General features: G+C 41.5%; 3 protein-coding genes across 6 annotated transcripts; 1 reads left to right on the top strand and 2 right to left on the bottom strand.

Annotated features, from left to right (window-relative positions):
- Nucleotides 1-20: 20 nt before the first annotated feature.
- On the bottom strand, nt 21-12,758 carry LOC5513406 (lysophosphatidylcholine acyltransferase 2). Of its 2 annotated transcripts, XR_007306233.1 has the most exons (16): nt 12,530-12,758; nt 10,591-10,733; nt 8,259-8,479; nt 7,870-8,001; nt 7,757-7,798; nt 7,179-7,237; nt 7,027-7,061; nt 6,516-6,570; nt 5,613-5,695; nt 4,700-4,825; nt 3,200-3,350; nt 2,703-2,801; nt 2,227-2,371; nt 1,449-1,550; nt 544-1,113; nt 21-485 (listed from the first exon to the last, which is right to left on the bottom strand). XR_007306233.1 is itself a non-coding variant. In XM_048720665.1 (15 exons), exons 1-15 carry the CDS (start codon nt 12,641-12,643, stop codon nt 1,076-1,078), a joined length of 1,545 nt encoding a protein of 514 aa, XP_048576622.1. In that variant the 5' UTR covers nt 12,644-12,758; the 3' UTR covers nt 21-1,075. The 2 variants fall into 2 exon arrangements, 1 of the variants encoding a protein (XP_048576622.1); XM_048720665.1 differs by having other exon boundaries at nt 21-1,113.
- Nucleotides 12,748-22,949, top strand: LOC5513364 (cystathionine gamma-synthase). 3 transcript variants are annotated; one of them, XR_007306234.1, is made up of 11 exons: nt 12,748-12,954; nt 13,151-13,321; nt 15,413-15,574; nt 15,771-15,905; nt 16,048-16,223; nt 16,429-16,540; nt 17,653-17,766; nt 19,591-19,725; nt 20,008-20,153; nt 20,581-22,475; nt 22,665-22,949. XR_007306234.1 is itself a non-coding variant. In XM_048720666.1 (10 exons), exons 2-10 carry the CDS (start codon nt 13,172-13,174, stop codon nt 20,645-20,647), a joined length of 1,197 nt encoding a protein of 398 aa, XP_048576623.1. In that variant the 5' UTR covers nt 12,748-12,954; nt 13,151-13,171; the 3' UTR covers nt 20,648-22,949. The 3 variants fall into 3 exon arrangements, 2 of the variants coding, with proteins under 2 accessions (XP_048576623.1, XP_048576624.1); XM_048720666.1 differs by having other exon boundaries at nt 20,581-22,949; XM_048720667.1 differs by lacking the exon at nt 12,748-12,954 and adding an exon at nt 13,647-13,656 and having other exon boundaries at nt 13,157-13,321; nt 20,581-22,949.
- On the bottom strand, nt 21,666-24,555 carry LOC5513365 (glucose-fructose oxidoreductase domain-containing protein 1). Its single transcript, XM_001633629.3, has 2 exons — nt 23,304-24,555; nt 21,666-22,802 (listed from the first exon to the last, which is right to left on the bottom strand). Exons 1-2 carry the CDS (start codon nt 24,301-24,303, stop codon nt 22,576-22,578), a joined length of 1,227 nt encoding a protein of 408 aa, XP_001633679.2. The 5' UTR covers nt 24,304-24,555; the 3' UTR covers nt 21,666-22,575.
- Nucleotides 24,556-24,648: the final 93 nt, after the last annotated feature.

Raw genomic sequence — 24,648 nt, forward strand, 5'->3', positions numbered from 1 at the left:
AATGATTGATTGATAACACATTGGAAGCAATGCTATGTGTTTCTTTCAAACACCTTTTGATTAAATACATACAGTCAGTACAATTTAAATATAGCAATGATAACAACATGTAAAAAGATCTCGACACGGCTGATCGTCATTATTTAGTGGGTAGTCAACCAAAATAATAAAATTCACATATTTGCTTAAATAAAATAATAATTCTAACTATGGTGATCGATGTTTCAGCGATATTACAGCGAAACAGAAAACCAATTTCGTACGGACAAGCTAGACTTATGGGGAACCCAGGTTCAGTGTACAGCCCATTATCACACGGCCGCAAATGACCGTGAAGTCCTGGGTCCCAGAAAATGAGCTAAGCTAGGTTACGACACTTTTATCGCATGACATAACGTACCTCAACCCGTGACAATACAACAAGTGACCTTTGTCCATCTACAATACAAAAAGTGATCTTTGCACGTGACAATACGACACGTGACCTTTGTTCATCGACAATACGACACGTGACCTTTGTCCAATGCTAATACGACACGTGACCTTTGTTCATCGACAATACGACACGTGACCTTTGTCCATCGCTAATACGAGACGTGACCTTTGTTCATCGATAAACAACGCGTGGCCTCGTATGACCTTTGCCCGTGACAATACAACACGTGGCCTCAAGTAACCATTGCCGTGACAATATGACACGTGACCCTTGTCTATAGATAAATACGACAGGTAACCTCACGTGACCTTTGTCCCATGACAATGGTTGAGTAATTCGACTGGTTCAGCCTGAATTAGACTGAATTAGGCCTATTCATGACCACCATTTCCCGTTCGTTATCAAGGTTTGTTCTTACTAAGAGGGAAGTACAGCACAGTTCTGATTTTCCTTTGAACGCACGTGTGACGAACTGTGTAAAGACTTAATGCCGCAAAAAATCAATCCAAATAAGATTAATAAGATAAGCACATTTCAGAAGCGAAATAAATCCCCTTGTATCAATATGAAATTTATCCAATGCACCCTACAGGAAAAACGGCTCCATCCTTTAGATGCGTTGTATGGAAATACTTAGAATCAAGCAACCGTCTCCACAGTAGCGCCCTCTGTGACGTCATCACTCGTTCCAGGCTCCTCGCTCGGCTCGCTGGCCTTCTTGTAGTTGGTGAAGATGGGTGCGTATTCAGGATGCGCATGCGCGAATTGACGAAACTCCTCTATATTGGAGAGGGGGCACAAATTACACAGATGGATTTGAGAAGTTAAATAGGACCATCACCACCAGCACCACCACCACCACCACCACCATCACCATCACCACCACCATCACCATCACCATCACCATCACCATCACCATCACCATCACCATCACCATCACCATCACCATCACCATCACCATCACCATCACCATCACCATCACCATCACCATCACCATCACCATCACCATCACCATCACTCGTTCCAGGCTCCTCGCTCGGCTCGCTGGCCTTCTTGTAGTTGGTGAAGATGGGTGCGTATTCAGGATGCGCATGCGCGAATTGACGAAACTCCTCTATATTGGAGAGGGGGCACAAATTACACAGATGGATTTGAGAAGTTAAATAGGATTAGACAAAGGCATTATCAGAGTAATCGTTATTGTCACAAACGTCAAGCCGCACATCACCATCGTCATCACTATCATCATCACCATCACCCTAACCATTACCATCACTACCATTGTCATCACTATTGTCATCACTATCATCACCATCATCATCACCATCATCACCATCACCATCATCATCATCATCATCGTCATCATCATCATCGTCATCACCACCACCACCACTCATCACCATTACCATCACCATCACCACCACCACCACCACCACCACCATCACCATCACCATCACCATCACCATCACCATCACCATCACCATCACCATCACCACCATCATCACCATCACCATCACCATCACCATCACCATCACCACCATCATCACCATCACCATCACCATCACCATCACCATCACCATCACCATCACCATCACCATCACCATCACCACCACCATCACCATCACCATCACCATCACCATCACCATCATCACCACCACCACCACCACCACCACCACCACCACCACCACCATCACCATCACCATCACCATCACCATCACCATCACCATCACCATCACCATCACCATCACCATCACCATCACCACCACCACCATCACCATCGCCAGGCTTACCATAAGTTACATAGCCCTTGTTACTGGTATCCACTCGCTTGAACAAGCAATTGATGTCCAACTCCCTCATACTCGGATAGGCACTCTGCAGAATGTGGGTCAATTCCAAGCAGGTCACATGACCATCTTTGTTAACGTCAAACACCTAGAAAAACATCACCATCTTCATCATCTTATCATAATCATTATTATCAGCACCATTACGTAACTCAGTGATACAGGCTTCGTCTCCCAACTAATAGGACTAGAGTACAAACTCAGGTCAGGTCATTTTTTTATTCTACATTTGGCACTGTGAATTCCTCGTAATTTAGGATAAGGAAGTGAAGCCGGAGGTCCTGAGTCCACAATATGCTATCACACTAAATACACATTTATTAAGTTTATCATTAGTTCTTCACGTAATAACCTAAGTTATCATAATCATCATTAAAGTGATCACGATATAAACAGCGGCAGCAGCAGCAGCACTATACCTCAAATGCCAGTTTGATGGCCTCGTCGTTATTCGCGGGTTTGGCAATCAATGCCATGCCGATAAGGTACTCGCGAAAATCAATGAATCCAGACTCGTCCTGGCGAAAAAAACAACACAGATGACGCATCTCAACAACAAACCTAAATCTGCCGTGGTGATGATGGTTTTGTGAGTTTTGTGAGTATTCTTAAAAAGCTATCGTGCCTTCATGAGAAGAAATTTACCTTGTCTCCACTGTCAACTCTTTTTTTTTTTGCTACTTTTTTTTTTACTACATGAGAACCGAGCTTCGCTTTCCTATAATGTATGTGATTTGCCATTTGCGTAATGTTTTCGTGCGATTTAAAATAAACCCTTTTACTATTACATATGAGCGAACATTTGCAGTGTATTACAACTGCTCTGATAAAGCTGTGAAGGGATTAACTCAGTTGTGATATATAGTTGCCATGACAGTGCACTGAATTGGCGGATGATGTAAACGAAACTTTATACCCTGTCGTATAGGTTGAAGAGTTCTTCGACTTCAGCTGTGATAGGTAGATTGAGGAAAGCCGCGAACTCTTGTATGTCTACTAAACCATCAGCATTTGTGTCGATCTTGGCGAATCGATGAAGGAGTTGCTTCATACTATCCACGCGTACACTGCAACGAAATGCAATTCTCTGTCAAACGGCATTTAGTCAACATGGCAAAACAGTGCGAGGAAGCAGCCATTTCATCGGCTGATTTGGGAAAGCAAATGGATATTTTCGATCTAAGTAAACTGTGTTTAAAGCAAATGAAGAGGACTCCCCTTCATTTTAAAACAATCGACTCGATTCATTAGAATGCATTTGCATTGAATACGCCTTATGGACAATATGACGTATGTACTTAGCATTAGATGGCTATTTGGAAATTTCTTCAAATTATTTGTGTATTTCAATTCAAATGAAAACAATAACAAAAGTGGGGTTGACTAGGGCTCTTAAAACCTTAATTGTTGGCATGTTTGTGAAAACCGTTTTATACCGTTTTTGACCGTTTTAGTACCTCAATTACAGCTGATCGTGGATATGTTGCCACCATTTGCATCAAGCTATTGGGGGTCAACTTATCAAATGATCAATTTAAAGCCAGAACCGCCCTAAATTTCCCGAATGGAAAAATATTGCCCTTATTCATAAAACTGAATTACGTAACCTCTACCGCAAGTTTCTCTTATATCAGTAGCGGATCTAGGGGGAGGGTTTAACCCCCCCTTTGGGCTGCCATAGTCATATGTAACAAAATTACCCCCTCCCCCCTTTGTCACTGAGCCAACCCCCCCCTTTAAGCGAAAAGCTAGATACGCCCCTGTTATATTCAAAAGAACCTTGGGATCCCTGTGGCCTGAGTGACAAAGCGTCACTACACGAATAAATCTAATAGAAATGGGGAAGGGTGAAAAAAGTCTCTTTTCTCTTCTAGGTCTCCCCCTTCCCCCTAGTCTCTAAGATTCGCCACAAGAACCAAATATTGAAAAAAAAAAAGAAAAAAAAGCCTACAACACCCTGTTAGAGACGCATGGACGCAGGGAGGCGTATGGCAGTATATTTAGCCATAGTTTTAGCCACTGGAAGCCATTGTGGAATTCCGAGAAAAAAATAAGTCCAGACATGGCCAACACTCCGGCCCGTACCCAGGGGGGGTGCGAACGCATCCCCCCCCCTCCCACAACGGCGAAGGTCCAATTTCGGTTCTCAATAGACGCGCTATTTGTAGACAAACTTATAAAGCATAAGCTAGATCAGTGTGGTATGTAGCCAAATCCGACAATAAACATCCCGTGGCAATACTGCAAAGGCATAAAAAAATCCTTTTTTTTTGTGTTTTTGTCGGGGTGTTTAGGGAACTCCCTCCCCCCCCCCCCCCCCCCAGGAAAAAATAGGTTCGGATTTTGCCCCCTCCCCCAAGAAAAATCCTGGGTACGGGCCTGACGCTGGATTAGATCCATGAAAAATTGGACAAACCTCAGTTTGCTGCTGAGCTTTTGATACTCCACGAGTCCTGTAGAAGCCGGCAGCTTCTTGTGCGTGGCCTCAAGCATTAGTCTTGTGTCCTCAAACGTGTGCTCGGTCATAGGCACACCCAACGCGCTGAAATATCCATGAAAAAGGTATTCATATACACTCTTTTTTTTTTACAAGAACTTTTTTATAAGAACATCCAGCCTGAGATTTCACCAAATTTTATGAACATGATAAGAACATGCGGAGGCTCAGATAGCAGAAAAAAATTCTTTTTTAGTCCTGATGCGTTTTAAAATGCAGAATCAAGTTGTACTCATAGCAACAACCTTATTATTGCTATTGATGATTGGTGTAATTCTACTCCTAATAATTCATTGGGTATTATATTCTTACGGTATATACACTAGCCTTAAAATGTCCCAAAAATAAGAACCGCCCAGCCTCAACTGAAAATTAGAAGTTCTTATAAAAAAAGAATGTTTTGCAGCACGTGTTACCATGGCACCACCAGACCACCAAAACAAAGTCATAAGAGGCAATCAACAGGAGCGGATCAAAAACGGGGGGGGGGGGGGGAGCAAGGGTTCCAAAAAGGGGGACAGGATTAATTGTTCTTCCATTAATTTTCTTACCTTTCTTCTCATTTCCAAGTGAAATATCTTTAAAAAGGGGTCCGCGGCCCGCTCGGCCTTCCCTAGATCTCCCCCCCCCCCCCCTGATCAATATAGGTAAGTCACAGTTCCGCTTGACACCAAGGAGGGTTCCCTCGTGCTTTGTTGTGCAATGAGGCATTTCTATGCTACGCTGGTTTGGCTAGTATTCTCAGCCCTGTATACTGGACTTGTTGCATTTTTGGTGCAGGGGTGTTTTTTTTTTTTTTTTTTTTTTACGGCTCCCCAATCCAACAGTGTACCTCGACATCTGCATCCTGACATTACGGGCGAACAGCTTAGCATCATTGATCTCTTCCGTACACGGGTAATACACTGGCAAGATCTAAGATAATATAAATATTCTGTTGGGTTATTCGAAGAGCAGACCTGGCTGATGTTTACTGGGAATTAGCATTTGAAATAATGGCAACATTACTGGTACAGAGGCTGCTGTGCTACCAATGGTTGCTAAGTGGGGTATTGTTGCTAATGGCAAGGTCCCATAATGTAGTCTGCTGAGGCAAGATTGGCCACTGCATAGTCGCTAAGAGGCAGCGGTGGACAGTACATTGTTAATATGGGTGAACAGCTCAACGTTGTTAAGGCAAGGTTGGTCAGTCAATTAAATTTTCGGATGGATAAGAAGGATTTGTTACTAAGGCAGAGTTTATCCCATACAATAATGATGTTGGCAGAGTTTAGCCCATACAATAATGATGTTGCTTAGGCAGAGTTGAGCCAGGACAATAATGTTATTTCTAAGGCAGAGTTTAGCCAGGTCAATAATGTTGTTGCTAAGGCAGACTTTAGGCAGTACAATAATGTTTTGCTAAGGCATAGTTTAGGTTGTACAATAATGTCGTTGCTTGGGCGGAGTTTAGGCAGTACAATAGTGTTGTTACTAAGGCAGAGTTTAGGCAGTACAATAATGTTGTTGCTAAGGCAGAGTTTAGCCAGTACAATAATGTTGTTGCTAAGGCAGAGCTTAGCCTGCAAGATAATGATGTTGCTAAGGCAGAGTTAAGCCAGAAAAAAAGTGGTTGCTAAGGCAAGGTTGAGCCAGGATAATGTGTTGTTAGTCTTAGAGAAGGGCTCTGCGTAGTTGCTATGGTAAGTTATTGTAGTGAACTAGAGTAATGGTGGGAATATGTGTATCAAATCACCTCAATCTCTAAGAAGTTATGAAACTGGCACATTGTAAGCCATAACAACTTCAAACTGTGAAAAAAGCAACATGTCAGACAAGTTACGATTTATTATTTTCATGTGCGAGGACACACCCAATATTAACCACCCAAACAAAGAAGTTCTGTCAGGGTTCTAGGATAAAGGTCCACACAAGATTCAATCAGAATAGAATGAGGCTGAACATTATTTTACCATTTGTACATAAAAAATGTCGAAAAATGTATTCCGCTTACTTGTGAAGGACTGCACTCAATGAATCACACCCACCTTGTGAATTCTCAGATCCTATATACAGTGGTACCCCATTAATAGGCTAGCTATTAAGCAGCTATAATTTTCTTACTTGATTTGTGCATTTAACTAGCTTCCATAAAGCAGCCAACATTTGTAAAGTGGACAACTGTCATGTTACTGAGGGTGGCCCCTTAAAGGGAAAAATTGATTGGGAAGATGTGGCAATAATGATGAGTACACTGCATTACTTACGCTCCTGGTCCGGACCAAGTCCAGGTCACAGTATCCTGCAAGGTGATAAGGATTATTCAGGATAGACCCCTATATAAGAGCGTGGTCAGCGTTGACAATTACTACAATTGTATCAAAAAGGAAGAGATCTTACACCACATTTGGCAGCTTACCAGATGATTTGGATACTTTAAAATGATTGGCTGAACTGGGGAACCAGCATAAAAAGCACCTAGAGTTGAATAAAAATAAAACATAACAAATTGCATTGTAGCCTGAGCAAATCAAAAATCTTTGTCTCGTTTGTGAGCAGCTCGTAGTCAATTAACCGTCCAATTAACTTATTTGACTGCACAAAGCAAGGGCATTGATTGGTCATGGTGGTTTAATTGGCTATCTGTCCAGAACAAAAACAATCTGGTAGCTTGTGTGTCCTTTCAGCCTGCTAAGAAGTCATTTTTAGGCTGCTTAGCAGGCTTTCTGTAGTGGGTAGCTAAGTAGGAGTCTGTGTCCTTTATACCTAGAAAAATATGCAAACCTATCCATGTGTATTAAAAAAAAAACTGCCAACTCCTTTGACCAGGAAAAGCGGCAGACTTTTAACAAAAAACCCTAAAAACCCATTCATGGAAAGTCAGGAGAGTATTCACAAACTTATTTTACCTCCAGAAAACATTCATCAAAGAAAATCTGAAAAATTTCTGTCCAGAGAAAAAAGTATATATTTCTATGCACACATGGTACCACTCACCAGGCTTGAAGGTGATCAGACATTGTCTATTGGTACAGGTTCCTATAAAAAAAAGAGACATTTTTTTTACTTTTATTTAGTTTCAAAATAGAACTGATACAAATTTCTCTAACCTTCTGGGAAGATGCAAAGATGTGGCCATTTGCCATGAGATAATGCCCGCTTCTTGATTTCGCTGATTGTGTTTTGCCTTGAATTTGGATCAGTCCTTGCAACATAAATAGGTTGGAGAGTGCCGATAACGGCTAGGGAGAAAAAGGGGAATGATAAGGCTTATGGGCCCATAGATTGTTTAAAAAAGCTTTTAAAGCATACATAGTTATAAGAGCAGCACGTGTCCAGAAGGGGTTTAAGGGGTCGGGCCCCACCCTACTTATGTGACTAATGATTTCGACTCTAAATAAGTTCACTACTTCAGCAATGTCTACTTCCTGAGACACATCCTTTTCCTTTGACACATTACTAGAATTTATCAACAGTCTTATGCCCTACTTTCACTTACATCCTATGATAGGAATCTTGTCATTCTCTTTCCTTGAAACACCAGAGGGTGTTCCGATAACAGCCAGGGCCAGGGCGTCAATAAAAGTGGAGTGTGGGGCAACAGCCAAGATCGGTGCTTCCTCAGGCGGCTTCAGCGTCCCTCGCACTTTAACCCAGTGAAATCCCAAGCAGAAGAGTATTCCTCTTACACACCATCTCAGAGGGTAGGCTTTTAATATCCTGGAATATAGTAATATGGAGTAGACAGTGGCATACCAATGGAGTGGCGCTGAGGGCTTTGGAAACTTTTGGAAATAGCAGTAGTGTCACTGCCCTTTAATTTCTTAGGCGACATACTATATTTATAGATCCACGAATATCCAATCAGAAAGCAGGAAATAGAAGCCAGCGAAGTGCAACTCAAATGTCCCACAATTGTACAACATGTCAGATGAGGTTGGTCAGTGACTCCTGCTCGGATTTATTGAAAATACAGACGTTTATAGCGGTCTTTCTGCGACTTGGGAAATAAAACACAGAAACCTAACATGATGGAAACTTGTCTTGTTGTCTAAGTTTGGTGAAAATCTTGTAGAGAAGCATAGAAAAAGATGATTACGAGTTTAGTTAAGGAATGGAAACGGCACAAATCCAGCTCAAAATAAGAAAACTTGGATATTAGATAAAGTGGTGCTCTCTTCAGTAGGTAGCTATTTTTGTCAACTTGCAGTGATTTAAGTGCGGGGAAAATAGAAGAGAAAGCCAAATTCGCAGTTTACGTCTGACTTCTAACTACAAGTTTTATCGGCAAACGTCAAAATTTACAGCAAAAATACAAACGACAGTCTCATTCTTAACCTAGGTAATATCAAACACAAGTTTAATGGTAGGATTTACTTACATTGCCCTTGTAAGTGGTTTGTTTGCTTTTTGTTTCTCGTTTCTTCGTAGTAAATTTTACATGTTTTTCTACAATTTGAGTCCCAACTCTACACTAAAAGTGGTCGGTCAAAGAAAACAGGGCTAGCACTTTCTACGCTGACCGGAAAATGCTTATTTGCTTGTCCAGATTTGCAGAAAAATATCTCAAACCAATCTTTTTCGACGTTGATTGCCGCCCTTTTGTGGGACATTTGTGGGACCACATGGTTGTTATTGCACCATCTCTTTCTTGATTGGCTATTCGTTCGCTAGTGATTGACATGTCGGATCTATAAATTAGAATGCAGGAGAAATGCAAATTGAATAGTATAATTGTCAATGGCTGAGCCAGACTCTAAAAAAAGCCGTGTGGAAAACAAACATCAAAATTTTCCTCAAATTTTGGCCTAGTTCACATGTTTGTAGAGCATGAACTGGCTTGAATAAGGCCTAGTTCACATCTTTGTAGAGCATGAACTGGCTTGAAAAAGGCCTAGTTCACATGTTTGTAGAGCATGAATGGCTTGAATAAGGCCTAGTTCACATGTTTGTAGAGCATGAACTGGCTTGAATAAGGCCTAATTCACATGTTTGTAAAGCATGAATGGCTTGAATAAGGCCTAGTTCAAATGTTTGTAGAGCATGGATGGCTTAAATAAGGCCTAGTTCACATGTTTGTAGAGCATGAACTGGCTTGAATAAGGCCTAGTTCACATGTTTGTAGAGCATGAACTGGCTTGAATAAGGCCTAGTTCAAATGCTTGTAGAGCATGGATGGCTTAAATAAGGCCTAGTTCACATGTTTTTAGAGCATGAACTGGCTTAAATAAGGCCTAGTTCACATGTTTGTAGAGCATGAATGGCTTGAATAAGGCCTAGTTCACATGTTTGTAGAGCATGAACTGGCTTGAATAAGGCCTAGTTCACATGCTTATTAAAAAAAAATGGTCTGAGGAAGGCACCTGCATTTTTTAGGCTCCAGGTCAGCTACAGTCGCCACCTACAAACCTTGACAATGCCAATAATATGTAGCAAAAGGGCCTTGAAATACTAAGGGTCACATACAGGGACATTAAGAAAACTGGGGGGACACAGCCACGCCCCTACTGGTCATTTAAGGGTGGGGGACCCACCCTTGGTCCTTATAGGCATTTCGGCACTGAACTACCAATCTGTTATTAGGGGCAATTCAACTTTTGAGGGGGGGTGGTCGTTTTTGGTACGCAGGATATATATATATTTTTGAAGCATTTGGCGTGCAAGACATTTTTTTACCGATGCAGGATATTTTTTCGTCCACCAATTGGTGTAGGATATTTTTTTGCCCCTTCGGGTCGTGCAGGATATATATATATTTTTAAATCATCCACTCCCGCCCCTCAAAATTCAAATGGTCTGCCCCTTCACATTCTGAAAAGACGTGGCCCTACCTTCGAAAGCCAACGAGGGGCTCTGCCAGGTCCTGCTCTTTCATACAAATAGTGGCCAGGGAAGCAAACAGAGTAGCAAACAGCAGCAGAAGCACTGCACAAATGAGCCGCAGGGGAAACAAGGTGATTGTACATATGGCAACCTAGTAAAGACAAACGTTGGTGGTTGACAAAGAATTTCAGGACAGAAAAAACAACTCCTCTCGCCACACCCTATTTCATCACTTTCAACAGATATAAAATATTATGTTATTACCTATATAAATACTGTTCCTGTACCACCGGCCGCTGGCCACCCAATAAGGGAAGATCACATGACAGTTTGGGTGATAAACTAGCACACATTCAGGTTTTTAGCGCAAAATAACAACAACAAAAAGCATCTTACTCAGCGTTTACGAAAAAAGCCAAAATATTTTTTTTCAAAAAAGGTTTAGTTCATTTAAAGATTTTATTTTTTTGATCATTCTCTGGTTATATGGGGGCAGTTATTTCTGTGATAATTTTGTTTTGAATTTGCCACCCAAAAAGGTGGCACGTGATCTCTATGCGCATGTCCCCTTTGTCGGATTATTTTGCTAGAGGCAATCAAATCATTCAAAGATTTTAACCCATTGACTCCTGGCTTTTTTTGAGCTGAATTTACAAAAAACAGACTGAAAACAGATACCTCCCCCCCTATTCTGAGTTTTATACAGCCCGTCAAAGTCAAAGACAGCTGCACCTAGTCAGCGGTATCCAAGCTTTCCAACAGTGCTTTGCGGTCCCCACTTTTAATCCCTCGTCGATGTGCTGAAGCGAGCACAAGTTGATGGTTGCTTGTATTTTTCAGCAAAAATACAGCTATGAGCATATTAGGAGAGTGTCTCAGGACATCATGAAGTCTTTTGGGGCATAATTGAGTGCTTTGCTTATGGATATTTGCAAGCAAAGGTGGATTCATGATGATTTTTTCTTGTTTGGCTTTGCCTGGATGTGAAAATAATTTTCTAATGAATCACCACAGCTCTCCTAAATGCTGTCTTTTCTGAAACCAAATTGATTCCAAAATTGTTTACACTGCTATTCTGGGTCTGTATGGCCTGGAACTGATTCGTTTGGCTTCGGGGTGAAAAGACTTATAAAAAACCATCTGACTATGGGGAGAGGAGTGTTGACTGGCCCTCCCCTTGTGAATTTTCCCCTGGATCTCCCAGAATGCTTTGCAATACGTAAAGATATTTTCGTGGTTGTACAATCCTTCAAGGAATGGACATTGTGTTTTGAGGCCATGGAAATGTACCTGGAGGATCAGAATAAAGGTATCTATTTGTGTCTTGAGCTGTGTTTGCTGATCTCTCTCCCTTGTGTGGTATTTTGAGCGTTTTATTGAGAGGGGTGATTCTGCTTTTCTCTCCTTGTTCGATTTGAGATTTGTCAAAGAACCTGTGCTATTATTTGGCTTAAGAGTAGATGCCAACACCTTGGTTGGATGCATATCTGCAAGACCATTTATCCCTTAGACTGATGCCTGAGTATCTTCATCTTGTTGTGTTTATTTTGCATTTATGAATTTTTTGGGTTGTGGGTACTTCCCAAAGCCGGTACAGGCCGGTTGAGGGGTCAATGTGTTTAAGAAAAATCAATATTTGTAAAGTGCAAATTAAAAGCTCCTATCAATTATAATATTATTATAAGTATATTATCTTAAATAAAATGCAAAACAAAGAAAACAAAACTTAATTAAGTTACATGTTATTGCGTAAAAAAACGTTGCAGGTTCAAAACAAGGATTTCAACGAAAATCGCACTCACTATAGTTATACGGATAGCTGTGATCACTTTTTAAAGTGGTCTTAACTTTTTTCTAAGCAGCTGTCACACTTTCAATTAGATAAATCTGCTCCATACTGCTTCGATATTTACGAAACTGAAAGAAAAACTCGTGAAATAAACTGACCTTAATTTTGTCCCAAGTAGAGAGGCGAAGACGGTAGGTGAATGGGTTATGAACTTCGGGAACTATTAGCGACTTCTGCCGTAGAATAACCCTGGGTTTAGGCTTTGAACTCATATCTCCAACCTCTTAATCTAAGCTAAGGCCTTGAACAATTAACGAAAGGGGAAGCAAAACATTTTTTCTATACTCAAAGTAAACAAACAATCTCTTCCTCCCGGGAATCGGGATTTTGGCGGGATAGCCGCGAGCGGTCTGGGAATGGTTCCAAATATGGCTAGCAAAACCAAATAAGGATCAGGCTTTAAACAGCTGTGTTGGTTCTCCTGTGGTTTTAGTTCACGCTCGATCAGAGCTTGATTTTTTTTTTTTTTCGCGAAGGTCATCCAAAATCTTCTAGTTGTATCACATCTTTACATAGAAAAGAGGTAGAAGTATAACAGCCACTATTAGAATGTGAAGTGTGCAGTGATATAATGCAAGTTCTTATTGAACTTGTCAATCATTATCGTAGTCTAATAATTGACCCCTATTCAATATTGTATCACCTTCCTCCCGCGGGCAGCGCTTTTTTTACGCAGCTACCCTGCTATCGTTCATAACTGGTCTCTTATTGTGTTACAGGGACTAAGCTGCCTGCCGGCGATGAGCGAAAACTACCGATTCGAGACATCAGCGACGGCACACACGTGTCAACTTTCTGAGGTGCCTCAGCCAGTCAATATACCAATTTACGCGTCATCGACATTTGGAGTAGGTACCGTCAAGCATGGGGCGGACTTGTCGGAGGGAAAGGTATGACGTTAGAGTGAGAATCGCACTTATCCATACTCACTCATCTCCTAAAGAAAGCCAATGGAACTTGGTAGTCGTAGGGCTTGCGATGGGGGGGGGGGGGGGGGGGGGAGGGGGACTTGAAACATCATAGCTGTCAACCCAACTTGGACAGAATTCTTGTGAAATCTGTTGAAATACAGTAAGTGTGAGAATCGCACTTACCCTTACTCATACCGGTCAAACTCCCAGGGGCGGGGGAGGGGAGGGGCAGGGGGAGCGCCAGCCCCCACTTTTCTGAGCGAAAGATGTTTCTTTATATGTATTAACATTTTTTTTCCAACAGGTCTCAAGCGGTATATATGCAACCAACAACAAAGTTGTTCAACAGTTTAAAATCCCCGCGTTCTTATAAATAGGATTTGGAACCACCACCCACCCCTCCCCTTTGAAACCACCAATCAGCCCGGAACCACTACCTACGCCCCCCCTCCCACTTACCATGGGACCACTCCGCCCCCCCTGACCTTGGGAAATCTTAAGGCTTGAGAAATTTTTTGGGAGGGGTGGGGTTATAAATTTTTGGGAAAGGGGTGGGCAAACCATCCGAGGCATTTGTCAAATAAAAAGTTCTTGTGCAGAATCCATTTATAGATCTCACAAGGGTGTTAGAAAAATTGCACTACGTAAGGAAATTAATGTTTTATTATTTTAATAGAAAATACGCAAAATGTCGATTTTCTATGGAATAATTTTTCAGAAGCAATAAAAATCGCTAAAAAGTGGGCGATTTCAGAAGCAATAAAAATCGCTAAAAAGCGGGCAATTTGGTACTCCATGTGGGAGAGCTTGAGAAAATGTCCAAAACCATGAGACTCCCACATAATGCAGGAGAGTTGACAGGACATGCTTACTCAATCATTTTTGAAAGCAATAAAACTTGTAGGCTTAAGACAATGGTCATGGGGGGAGGGATGCTCAAGTTTATTAAGGACTGGGCTTAAGGCTTTTTGCCTTAAACTTTGTTAACGTCGCCTTAAATTTATTCTTTTTGGCAAGATGATTAAAGTCAACAGCCTTAACATTTTCGAAATGTTTTCTTGCTGGAGATGACATCACATCATAGATCTTGTGAAAAAACAGTTTTTTGCATTTTTGCCAGTTGGGAAACCAGCTTGGACAAAGGTGTTTACTAAATAAGTGTTGACTTTATGTGTGCCATATGATAGCTTTTTAGCATCAGGAATTTTCTCTGCCGTTAACAAAGATATTAAATTTTTTGTTAAGTCATGTGACCTGCTGCGAATTAAAATGATGATTTATGACCGAAGGGCTAAGCGTTTCTTGCGGGTTTAGACATCAGTGTGCAGACGTGTTTCAAAGAGACATAAAAATATGCGATGTTTTCTTTTTCATAGCGTATCTAACAGTGGATGATTTTTTGAAATAGTGATTTGCAAAATTCACATGATCGGCTGGATGATTTCATCACTCGAAATAAAATATTACCAAATAGCTAACATTGCCTAGTTTGATGTTTTGACCAAAAATGGTGCATTTTAGGCAATGTTAACTCACTTTAAGGCCACTTTCAAAATTTCAACTGTCTTAGCTTATGTTCCAAGTCTTTAATACACTAGAGTGTGTGGAACTTTTGTAACAGGTGTGGGTGTCCGGAGGAGGGTACTCAGCCCCTATTTGGGTATAGAGTGCCACCAAATGTCTGTAACCCTGACCTTGTTTTGGATAAAATATCTGAAAAACAAACCCTGTTTAGGAAAAAAAAACAGTTTTCATGTCCTGTTTAGGACAGGACAAAAGATTGCGCGTAAAATCCTGAATACCCCCCATTCTACTGGCAATCCATGTGGAAGCAAAATAATAAAATCAAGACCCTATTCAGGACAGAGGTTTTAAATGTATACCCTGTTTGGATAAACAGATCTCTTAATCTTCCCTATCAAGGGCTGATAAGGTATCATAAAGGATTTATTGTGATCAGCTCATCACTTCAAAGCAAATCCAGGTGTCCGTAACTGCCCTCTGCCAAATTCAAGAAATGACTAAGGCTTGCCTACTCTAGTCTTTGTGAAGATTACTCCTTAATTCTAGGCAGACGGCTACCTCTACAGTAGGTGGAATAACCCAACTGTAGATGCTGCCGCACAAACACTCAATGCTCTAGAGGGCGGGGTGGGAACTCTGTTGTTCTCCTCTGGGATGGCGGCAATATCAACTGCTCTACTGTCACTGCTTAAAGCTGGGGATCATGTGGTAAGAAAATGGTCCATTAATAATGTTGATATTATGGTGATAATAATGGTTTGTAGTGTTAGATGATGATGATTGATTTTATGTTTGGGTTGTGATCATGTTGGTGGTCAAGTGATGTTTTGAAGATTACGCTACATAGCACAGAGATGGCCAAAATCCCCCTAATCTCTCTCTTTTCACTTTCTTCCTATGTCAGGTTGCACCTAAAATTGTGTACAGTGGAACGCTTGCCTTACTTCAGACTGTCTTGCCTCGGTATGGAATAGAAGTAACCCTGGTCACTGGTGACTCTATGGAGTCCTACCAAGAAGCTGTCAAACCAAGCACAAAGGTCGTGATCACATTCAAAAGATTTAATGATTTTTGTACCCCCTTCCCACTACCCCCCTTACCCCCACCTGTCATGCTTGAAGAAAACCCCACCCCCGCTGGTCCTACCTCCCCTTTCCTAACCTTCTTTGTTATGCATTTAGGTGATTTATGGTGAAACCCCATGTAATCCGACCATGGCTGTTCTTGATCTGGAGGCATTTGCACAGCTTGGAATGAGCTTAGGTGAGGGTGTGGCCACCATGGTGGATAGTACTTTTGGGTCTCCATTCAACCAGGCTCCACTGCGACATGGTATTGATGTTAGCATTCACAGCTGGTAAGCATATCTATTTTAAGATACAAAGTTGCAAGATCACTTTGTTTTAAATATAACTGCAAAAAAACTGTTTTAGATTATTTCAGTTGTACTCAGCACAAACATACTTCCCAATACCAAACAATGCACCAGTTTACTGATATTGCTTATGTATATATAAATGAAAGACTGATAAAATGATATTTACTATATTTACTTAATCCAGCACCAAGTATCTGGGTGGCCACAGTGATCTGGTTGCTGGCTCGTTGTCAGTCTCATCAACACACCTCCTCAAGAAATTCCATGAATATCAGAAATTCTTTGGTGGATGCTTGGTAAAAAAAACTATAAACAATAGAATGGATGGGGGGGGGGCAAAGATTAGCATTGATAGGGGGGGGACAAAGATTGGCATTGATAGGGGGGGACAAAGATTAGCATTGATAGGGGAGGACAAAGATTAATATTGGTAGGGGGGGACAAAAATTAGCATTGATAGGGGGGGGACAAAGATTAGCATTGATGGGGGGGACAAAGATTAATATTGGTGGGGGGACAAAGATTAGCATTGATAGGGGAGGACAAAGATTAGCATTGATAGGGGGGGACAAAGATTAGCATTGATGGGGGGGACAAAGATTAATATTGGTGGGGGGACAAAGATTAGCATTGATAGGGGAGGACAAAGATTAGCATTGATAGGGGAGGACAAAGATTAGCATTGATGGGGAGGACAAAGATTAGCATTGATGGGGGGGACAAAGATTAGCATTGATAGGGGGGGGCAAAGATTAGCATTGATAGGGGGGGACAAAGATTAGCATTGATAGGGGGGGCAAAGATTAGCATTGATAGGGGGGACAAAGATTAGCATTGATAGGGGGGGACAAAGATTAATATTGGTAGGGGGGGACAAAGATTAGCATTGATGGGGGGACAAAGATTAGCATTGATAGAGGGGGGACAAAGATTAGCATTGATAAGGGGGGACAAAGATTAATATTGGTAGGGGGGACAAAGATTAGCATTGATAGGGGGGGACAAAGATTAATATTGGTAGGGGGGACAAAGAAAAATATGGGTGGGGCTGGGGGGACAATAGGGTGAGAGTGATAAAATAATAGTATGGTTGGGGGGCAGGGATGGATCTAGCCTTTTGCTAAGGGGGGGGGGGGTTTGGCTCAGTGACAAAGGGGGGAGAGGGTATTTTTTTGTTACATATGGCTTCTGGCAGCCCAAGAGGGGGTTTAAACCCCCTAACCCCTCCCCCTAGATCCGCTACAGGGGGGGGGGGCAGAATAGTATTGGCAGGGGAAGCAATACATAGTATGGGTAAAGGAGCAATCAATAATGGGTAGGGGGGATCAAATAATATTGTGGGTAGAGGGGGATTGTGCACAAAGTTCTATCCCATAGTGTTTTCATGAAAAGGTTTGTTTTTTGATAGTCCCCATTTGATGGCTATCTTCTTCTACGAGGGATCAAAACTTTACATGTGCGAATGGAACGACACAACTCAAATGCTTTGGAGATTGCCAAGTTCCTAGAAAATCATGAAAAGGTGATAGTTTTGCATATATAATTTGGGTTTAGCCAACCATGAAGAGGGAAGGGCAGAATCAAAAGACTGTCAGTTTAACTCAATGAATGTTCACTGTATAACCAGTGCTTCACCTACCTCGTGAGTACCAGTGCCCCCTCCCCCCAAGATATATGTTTGATATACTGCCCCCCTCCTATTCCTCGCTTTGGGGTGATCCTTGATTTGCCCATTTTCTCACCTTACCCTTGGTTAACCGTCAATGATAACCCTCACGAATATAGGGGTCGCATCCTTGTGTCACTAATATGGGTTAAAGCGCCAATAAATACAGTCGTGAAATGAAAAAGATTGCAACATCAAGCGTGCTACGGTAGTCCATGGCAAGTCATGGCAGTCCATGGTAGTCAATGGCAAGTCATGGCAGTCCATGGTAGTCAATGGCAAGTCATGGCAGTCCATGGTAGACAATGGCAAGTCATGGCAGTCAATGGAAAGTCATGGCAGTCATTGTCTACCATGGAAGGCCATGACTTGCCATTGACTACCTTTGGCTGCCATGACTTGCCATTGACTACCATGGACGGCCATGATTTGCCATTGACTACCATGGACTGCCATGACTTGCCATTGACTACCATGGACTGCCATGACTTGCCATTGACTACCATGGACGGCCATGACTTGCCATGGACAACCATGGACTGCCATGACTTGCCATGGACTACCATGGGCTGCCTTGACTTGCCATTGACTTCCATGACTGCCATGACTTGCCATTGACTACCATGGGCTGCCATAACTTGCCATGGACTACCATGGACTGCCATAACTTGCCATTGACTACCATGGACTGCCATGACTTGCCATTGACTACCATGGACTGCCATGACTTGCCATTGACTACCATGGACTGCCATGACTCGCCATGGACTACCATGGACTGCCATATAATTCAATGGCAAGCCATGGTAGTCAAAGGCAGTCTACTACCATGGACTGCCATGACTTGCTATTGACTACCATGGACTGCCATGACTTGCCATTGACTACCATGGACGGCCATGACTAGCCATTGACTACCACGGACTGCCATGACTTGCCATTGACTTCCATGACTACCATGGACTGCCATATAATTCAATGGCAAGCCATGGTAGTCAAAGGCAGTCTACTACCATGGACTGCCATGACTTGCCATTGACTACCATGGGCTGCCATAACTTGCCATTGACTACCATGGACTGCCATGACTTGCCATTGACTACCATGGGCTGCCATGACTTGCCATTGACTACCATGGACTGCGCCATGACTTGCCATTGACTACCATGGACTGCCATAACTTGCCATTGACTACCATGGACTACCATGACTTGCCATTGACTACCATGGACTGCCATGACTTGCCATTGACTACCATGGACTGCGCCATGACTTGCCATTGACTACCATGGACTGCCATGACTTGCCATGGACTACCATGACTTGCCATTGACTACCATGGACTGCCATGACTTGCCATTGACTACCATGGACTGCCATGACTTGCCATTGACTACCATGGGCTGCCATGACTTGCCAGTGACTACCATGGACTGCCATGACTTGCCATTGACTACCATGGACTGCCATAACTTGCCATTGACTACCATGGACTGCCATAACTTGCCATTGACTACCATGACTGCCATTACTTGCCATGGACTACCATGGACTGCCATGACTTGCCATTGACTACCATGGACTGCCATGACTAGCCAGTGACTACCATGGACTGCCATGACTAGCCAGTGATAATCAAATAAATTCTGCTATTCTGCTGATTAATTTTCTGATGTCCAGGTTTCAGTAGTGAATTATCCTGGACTTCCTTCCAACCCTGGTCACCTAATTGCAAAGAAACAAATGAGAGGTTTCAGTGGCATGGTGTCATTTGAGGTTAAGGGAGGTTTGCAAGAGGCTGTCAAATTTGCAGAGGTATATATGCCAATCATCAGTTGGGGTGCATTTAATAGAGAAGGGATGCTATGGAGGGTCTCCTTCCTAAGAACCACCTTTAGGAATTCTCTAAATTTTGTTATTTTATATTTAGTGTGGGGGGGGGGGGGGGAAGATGTCATTTCCCTTTCCTTTCTTTTACCCACCTCTTTTTGGTTGTCTTCAAATGCCCTGGGTCCCCAAACACCCCCTCCCCGGGTGCTTGTACACCTGCTGTTTTGTATGTTTAATAGAAATATTATTCAGTTTATTTCTATTCAGAGCCTAAAGTTGGTCAAACTAGCTGTGTCGTTGGGTGGCACTGATAGCCTAGTGGAGGTCGTAAGCTGCATGACACATCCGGACAAGTATGTGACGCCTGAGATGAAGGCTGAAGCAGGAGTCAGTGATTCTCTTATCAGAATAAGGTAAGAGCTAGGAGTGGACCACAAGGGTGGAGCAGGGGGGATAATGCACAATATTTTTTGCACCAAACATTTTTTACATTTTTTTATTCTACATAAACAGAATTACTACAGCAGGGATTTGTTTTATGTGAAAGCTTATGAAGGTTTTTTTTTGCATTTCTAAACAATGCATGGTAGTCATAACTCTGCCAAATGTTACGAAGAAATCTTATTGAATATTCAATACTTTTTTAGGGCAGACTATTTGTCAATTACCATGATCTTTTTTTATTTTCTGGTTTAAAAATACATCTGTTTCCATGGAACTAGACTAACTAGCTTGAGGCTGGTTGTATATTTTTCAACTTAACCTTTTCCTTATTTTCAAGACCTTACAATAGAGGCTTGTTTTTTTGTCGAGAAATAATTATTTTTAATTTTATTTTAGTGTTGGCCTTGAGCACGTTGAAGACCTCAAGCAAGACATTGCACAAGCACTTGATCAAATGCCCTAGAATATTACAGAAAAATAATTTTAATTACAGAATCCTATGACCTACATGCATTAGGTATTACATACTTAAGCAGCAAACCTCTATTGAGTGACCACTTTTCACTGTCCCATGGGGTGGTTACCTCAATAAAGTGACCACTTTCACTGTCCCCAGGGTAGCCACTTAAGCAGCATACAACCTCTATAAAGAGAACACTTTTATTGTTCCCAGGGCGGCCACTTAAGCAGCATACAACCTCTATAAAGTGAACACTTTTCATTGTTCCCAGGGGTAGCCACTTAATTCGCCACGCGCCCTCTATTGAGTGACCACAAGCAAGGCTACTAGTAGTACCATTACAGACCCATAGCCCTGGGGAGTTCAGAAGGATCGCCCCCCTCAAGCATATTAAGGCCTTGGTAGTTTGCTCTTATTTGCATTTATGTGTGTCATATGATAGCGTTTTAGCACCCAGAATTTTCTCTGCCGTTAAAAAGATAGTCAATATTTTGTTAAGTCACATGGCCTGCTGTGAATTGAAATGTTGATTTGTGACCAAAGGGCTAAACTTTTCTTGCCGGTCAAGACATCAGTGTGCAGAAGTGTTTCAAAGGAACATAAAAACGAGTGATGTTTTCTTTTTCATAGCGTATCCACCAGCAGAGAAATTTTTAAAATATTGATTTGCAAAATTCACATGATCGGCTGGATGACGTCATCACTCAAAATAAAATATTACCAAATAGCTAACATTGCCGAGTTTGATGTTTTGATCAAAAATGGTGCATTTAAGGCAATGTGAACTAACTTTAAGGCAACTTTCAAAATTTCAACTGTTTTTAGCTTATGTTACAAGCCTTAAAAATACTTGAGCACTTCACTGGAAGGTATGCTCAAATAAATGAGAGTGCCACAGTGAGCTAGGATCAAATAGGATGAGCTACTACCTTAAAGAGAGTGGTCTACTAAATAGGTAAACAAACTCCTTCTTTCAAACCCCTGGCTATGGGCCAGCATTACGTATATCAATAGAGACAACTGTACTTCACCATTCTTTATTCTATAGACTTACAGTACTGTGTAATGACAGTTTTACTGTTCAAATAATACAAGTGTTACACAAACAACTTCTCACACTGCTATTATTTTGTTATGGTACTTTTACTGTACTGAATATGTTAAATAGAGTATCGAGATTTCACACTATAAACATTCTGACCACCTCTGCTGATGATGGTGATGATGGTTATAATATAAGTATTTATTATATATTTAAATAATTTGTTTTCTTTTTACTAAAAACAATAGAATGGTTAAGTGTAAGTAAGGGTATTATTAGGTATTTTCTTTAAATATTACTTCAAGTAAGTCATAATCATGGCCATAGCTAGACAATTCTGTATTGGGGGATTTGAGGAGGGGGGGGGGGGGGGTTGGCAAGCCTCATTCATCCCTTGTATTTGACAGGAAGGCAAACAACATTTAATTCTGTAAAATACTCTAACAATTATATGATTCCCCGCTTATATGAGGTGCAGAAATAGTAGGATAATAGATTCAGTAAAATGAAAGGTGTTTAATTTTCTCTTGTTTTTTGTTTGAAATACAGGACCGTTTGCAATACAGTGGAACTCTGTTAGAGCCACATTGTCTCCAGTTTACTTCCAGAGGTCCGACAGAGGTCCATCCGCTCTAAATTATCAATCACATCCTCAAAGAAACTTTCAATAGACACATTTCTTTCAACATTTTGAAATATTTTTCGTGTTTTCCATTAAAAATAGTGAAGTAAATTGGTGACAATGCAGCTTTAACTGGAATGCTCTTAGGAGACAAAGGACAGTTATATGTAAGTAGAAATGACTCAAAATTTACTCCCTAAGGAGTTTGATAAGTCAATTAGGAATTCTAGTTAACCAAGTCATCTTGATTCCACTGTACATGACAAACTAAAATGACTTCTGTATCGTTATATGCCTAATATGATGAGTGACTGACTTCTCCTTTCCTTCACTCTTCTCGCTGTTGATGTTTCCAGGCAACGTACTGTAAGCATCTGAGGAGGAGCGTTTAGGGGCTTGACCGCTTGAGGACTTAGATAACGGAGGGATGTTCACCCAGCATCCCTTACGGCTTGATGTAATAATGGCATCCATCACTGACCTGGTGTATAAACCTGTAAAGAGATCATTACTTATTGTTGAGTGCATGTATTATGAGCCCTCCAAGCTCTGGAGATTAGGAAACCATTCCCCTGTTATTGACATTAAATAAATTATGTATTGTTATTGTATTACATGAAAAATAAACTTATGGATATTGATGGATGCATTACATTTTTAGTTGAAAAGCAAACCATAATTGTAATCAGATCCAAGTTTTGAGGGATTTTTCTTTTCACAAATAGTGGTAGCAGTTAACCATCATTTTCATGTCAAAAAATGTTTAAGTATATAGCTGGATAAGGATGTACTGTAAGAACTGAATATACACAATCACTACCCATTTACCAGCTGATCTAAAATATGTATAAAGTTATATTTTCATCCCAATAGATAACCTACATCTAGACAATCTCAATTGCATGCAATATGCTAAAAAAGCCTCTTTTGTTTACAATACAAAATTAACAATTCTAAATACTTATGTGAGTAATAAGAATGTTGAAGCACTTTACCATCTTCAAAGGATGCAGCGCTTGCTATCGCCTGCAGGTCAGCATTACGTCTGTCTTCTTTATCCACTGACTCCTCAAATGCTCGCTTGATCTCCTTCACGAGTGCCTCCAAGCCAAAGTGAAAAGTATTGAGTGGCATTTCCTTGATGTTAGCAGTCCGATCAATTACAAACTCCTCTTCTTCCCCATCACGAGTTCCAACAAGACGCTCGTTAGTAGACACTAATTGCCCATTTGTTCCATTGACTGTTATCGTCTGTGAGCTAGAGGAGGAGTGACTATTCAAGGTAACAGTCACAAAAGCACCATCACTGAGCACCATTTGAAAGGTGCAAAAGTCATCACTCGTGATATGACGAAAACTTGAGATTGTGTCTGTCTGGGTGATAAATGTCTTGAGGGTTCCGTTCACTGATACTGCTCTCTGATTGGTCATAAATGATACAATATCAATAATATGGCAGCCATACTTTGTGAGGATGCCACCACCCATAGCTTGATCGCATGTCCAGTCGTAAGAAATACCAAGTAAGGACCCCATATCGAGATGACAATCACAGACAAGCAACCGGCCACAATAGCCATCTTCTATCAACTGCTTCATTTTTATGAAAGTCGGCACAAATCTTAACTCATGCTTCATGATTGACAAGAGGCGGGGATAGTACTGTGCCGCAGACACCATTCTATCAGCTTCCTCTCGACTCAGTCCTGATGGTGCCTCGCATAACACATGTTTACCAATCGACAGTGCTTTGACAGCTACCTCTGCTCGCTGGTGCGGTGGGCACAATATAACTACCAAATCTACATCCTCTCTTAGCAACAACTCGTCGATTTTTGACGTGGAGTAACCGATGTCGTAACGATGAGCCATTGTTTTTGCTTGATGTTGTGTACAACCCCAAAGACTGCTCACGGTAAAACCTGCTGCTTTTAACGCACTGATCAGCTCTCCGCACGATTCGCCCGTATCTACGACCCCCACAGACGGCAACATGGTAGTAAATCAAACCGAAGCGATCCGAAATTGATGATGTGCGATCCTTGGCCGGTTTAGTAGCCAATTCCTAGAAAAAAATCCTTATCAGAATAAATCATAAAGATCTGTCACAGTAGGGGTACGCTTTGAATCAGCGAGAAGCAGTTGTTGTTGGACAAATTGATGCGATACTCAAAGATACATGACGCCGAAGATCGGAAGGTTATCTTCCCAGGGCGCCATCTTGAAATGGATGAAAGCTGCGAAAGACACAGCACAGGTAACCCACTCCAGCACAGGCAACCCACCACACCATCTTTTCAAAAGAGCAAACCTAGATTATACTACCCTAATAGGAAATAC

Source organism: Nematostella vectensis, chromosome 13 (genome assembly GCF_932526225.1).
Source record: "Nematostella vectensis chromosome 13, jaNemVect1.1, whole genome shotgun sequence".
Lineage (NCBI taxonomy): Eukaryota > Metazoa > Cnidaria > Anthozoa > Actiniaria > Edwardsiidae > Nematostella > Nematostella vectensis.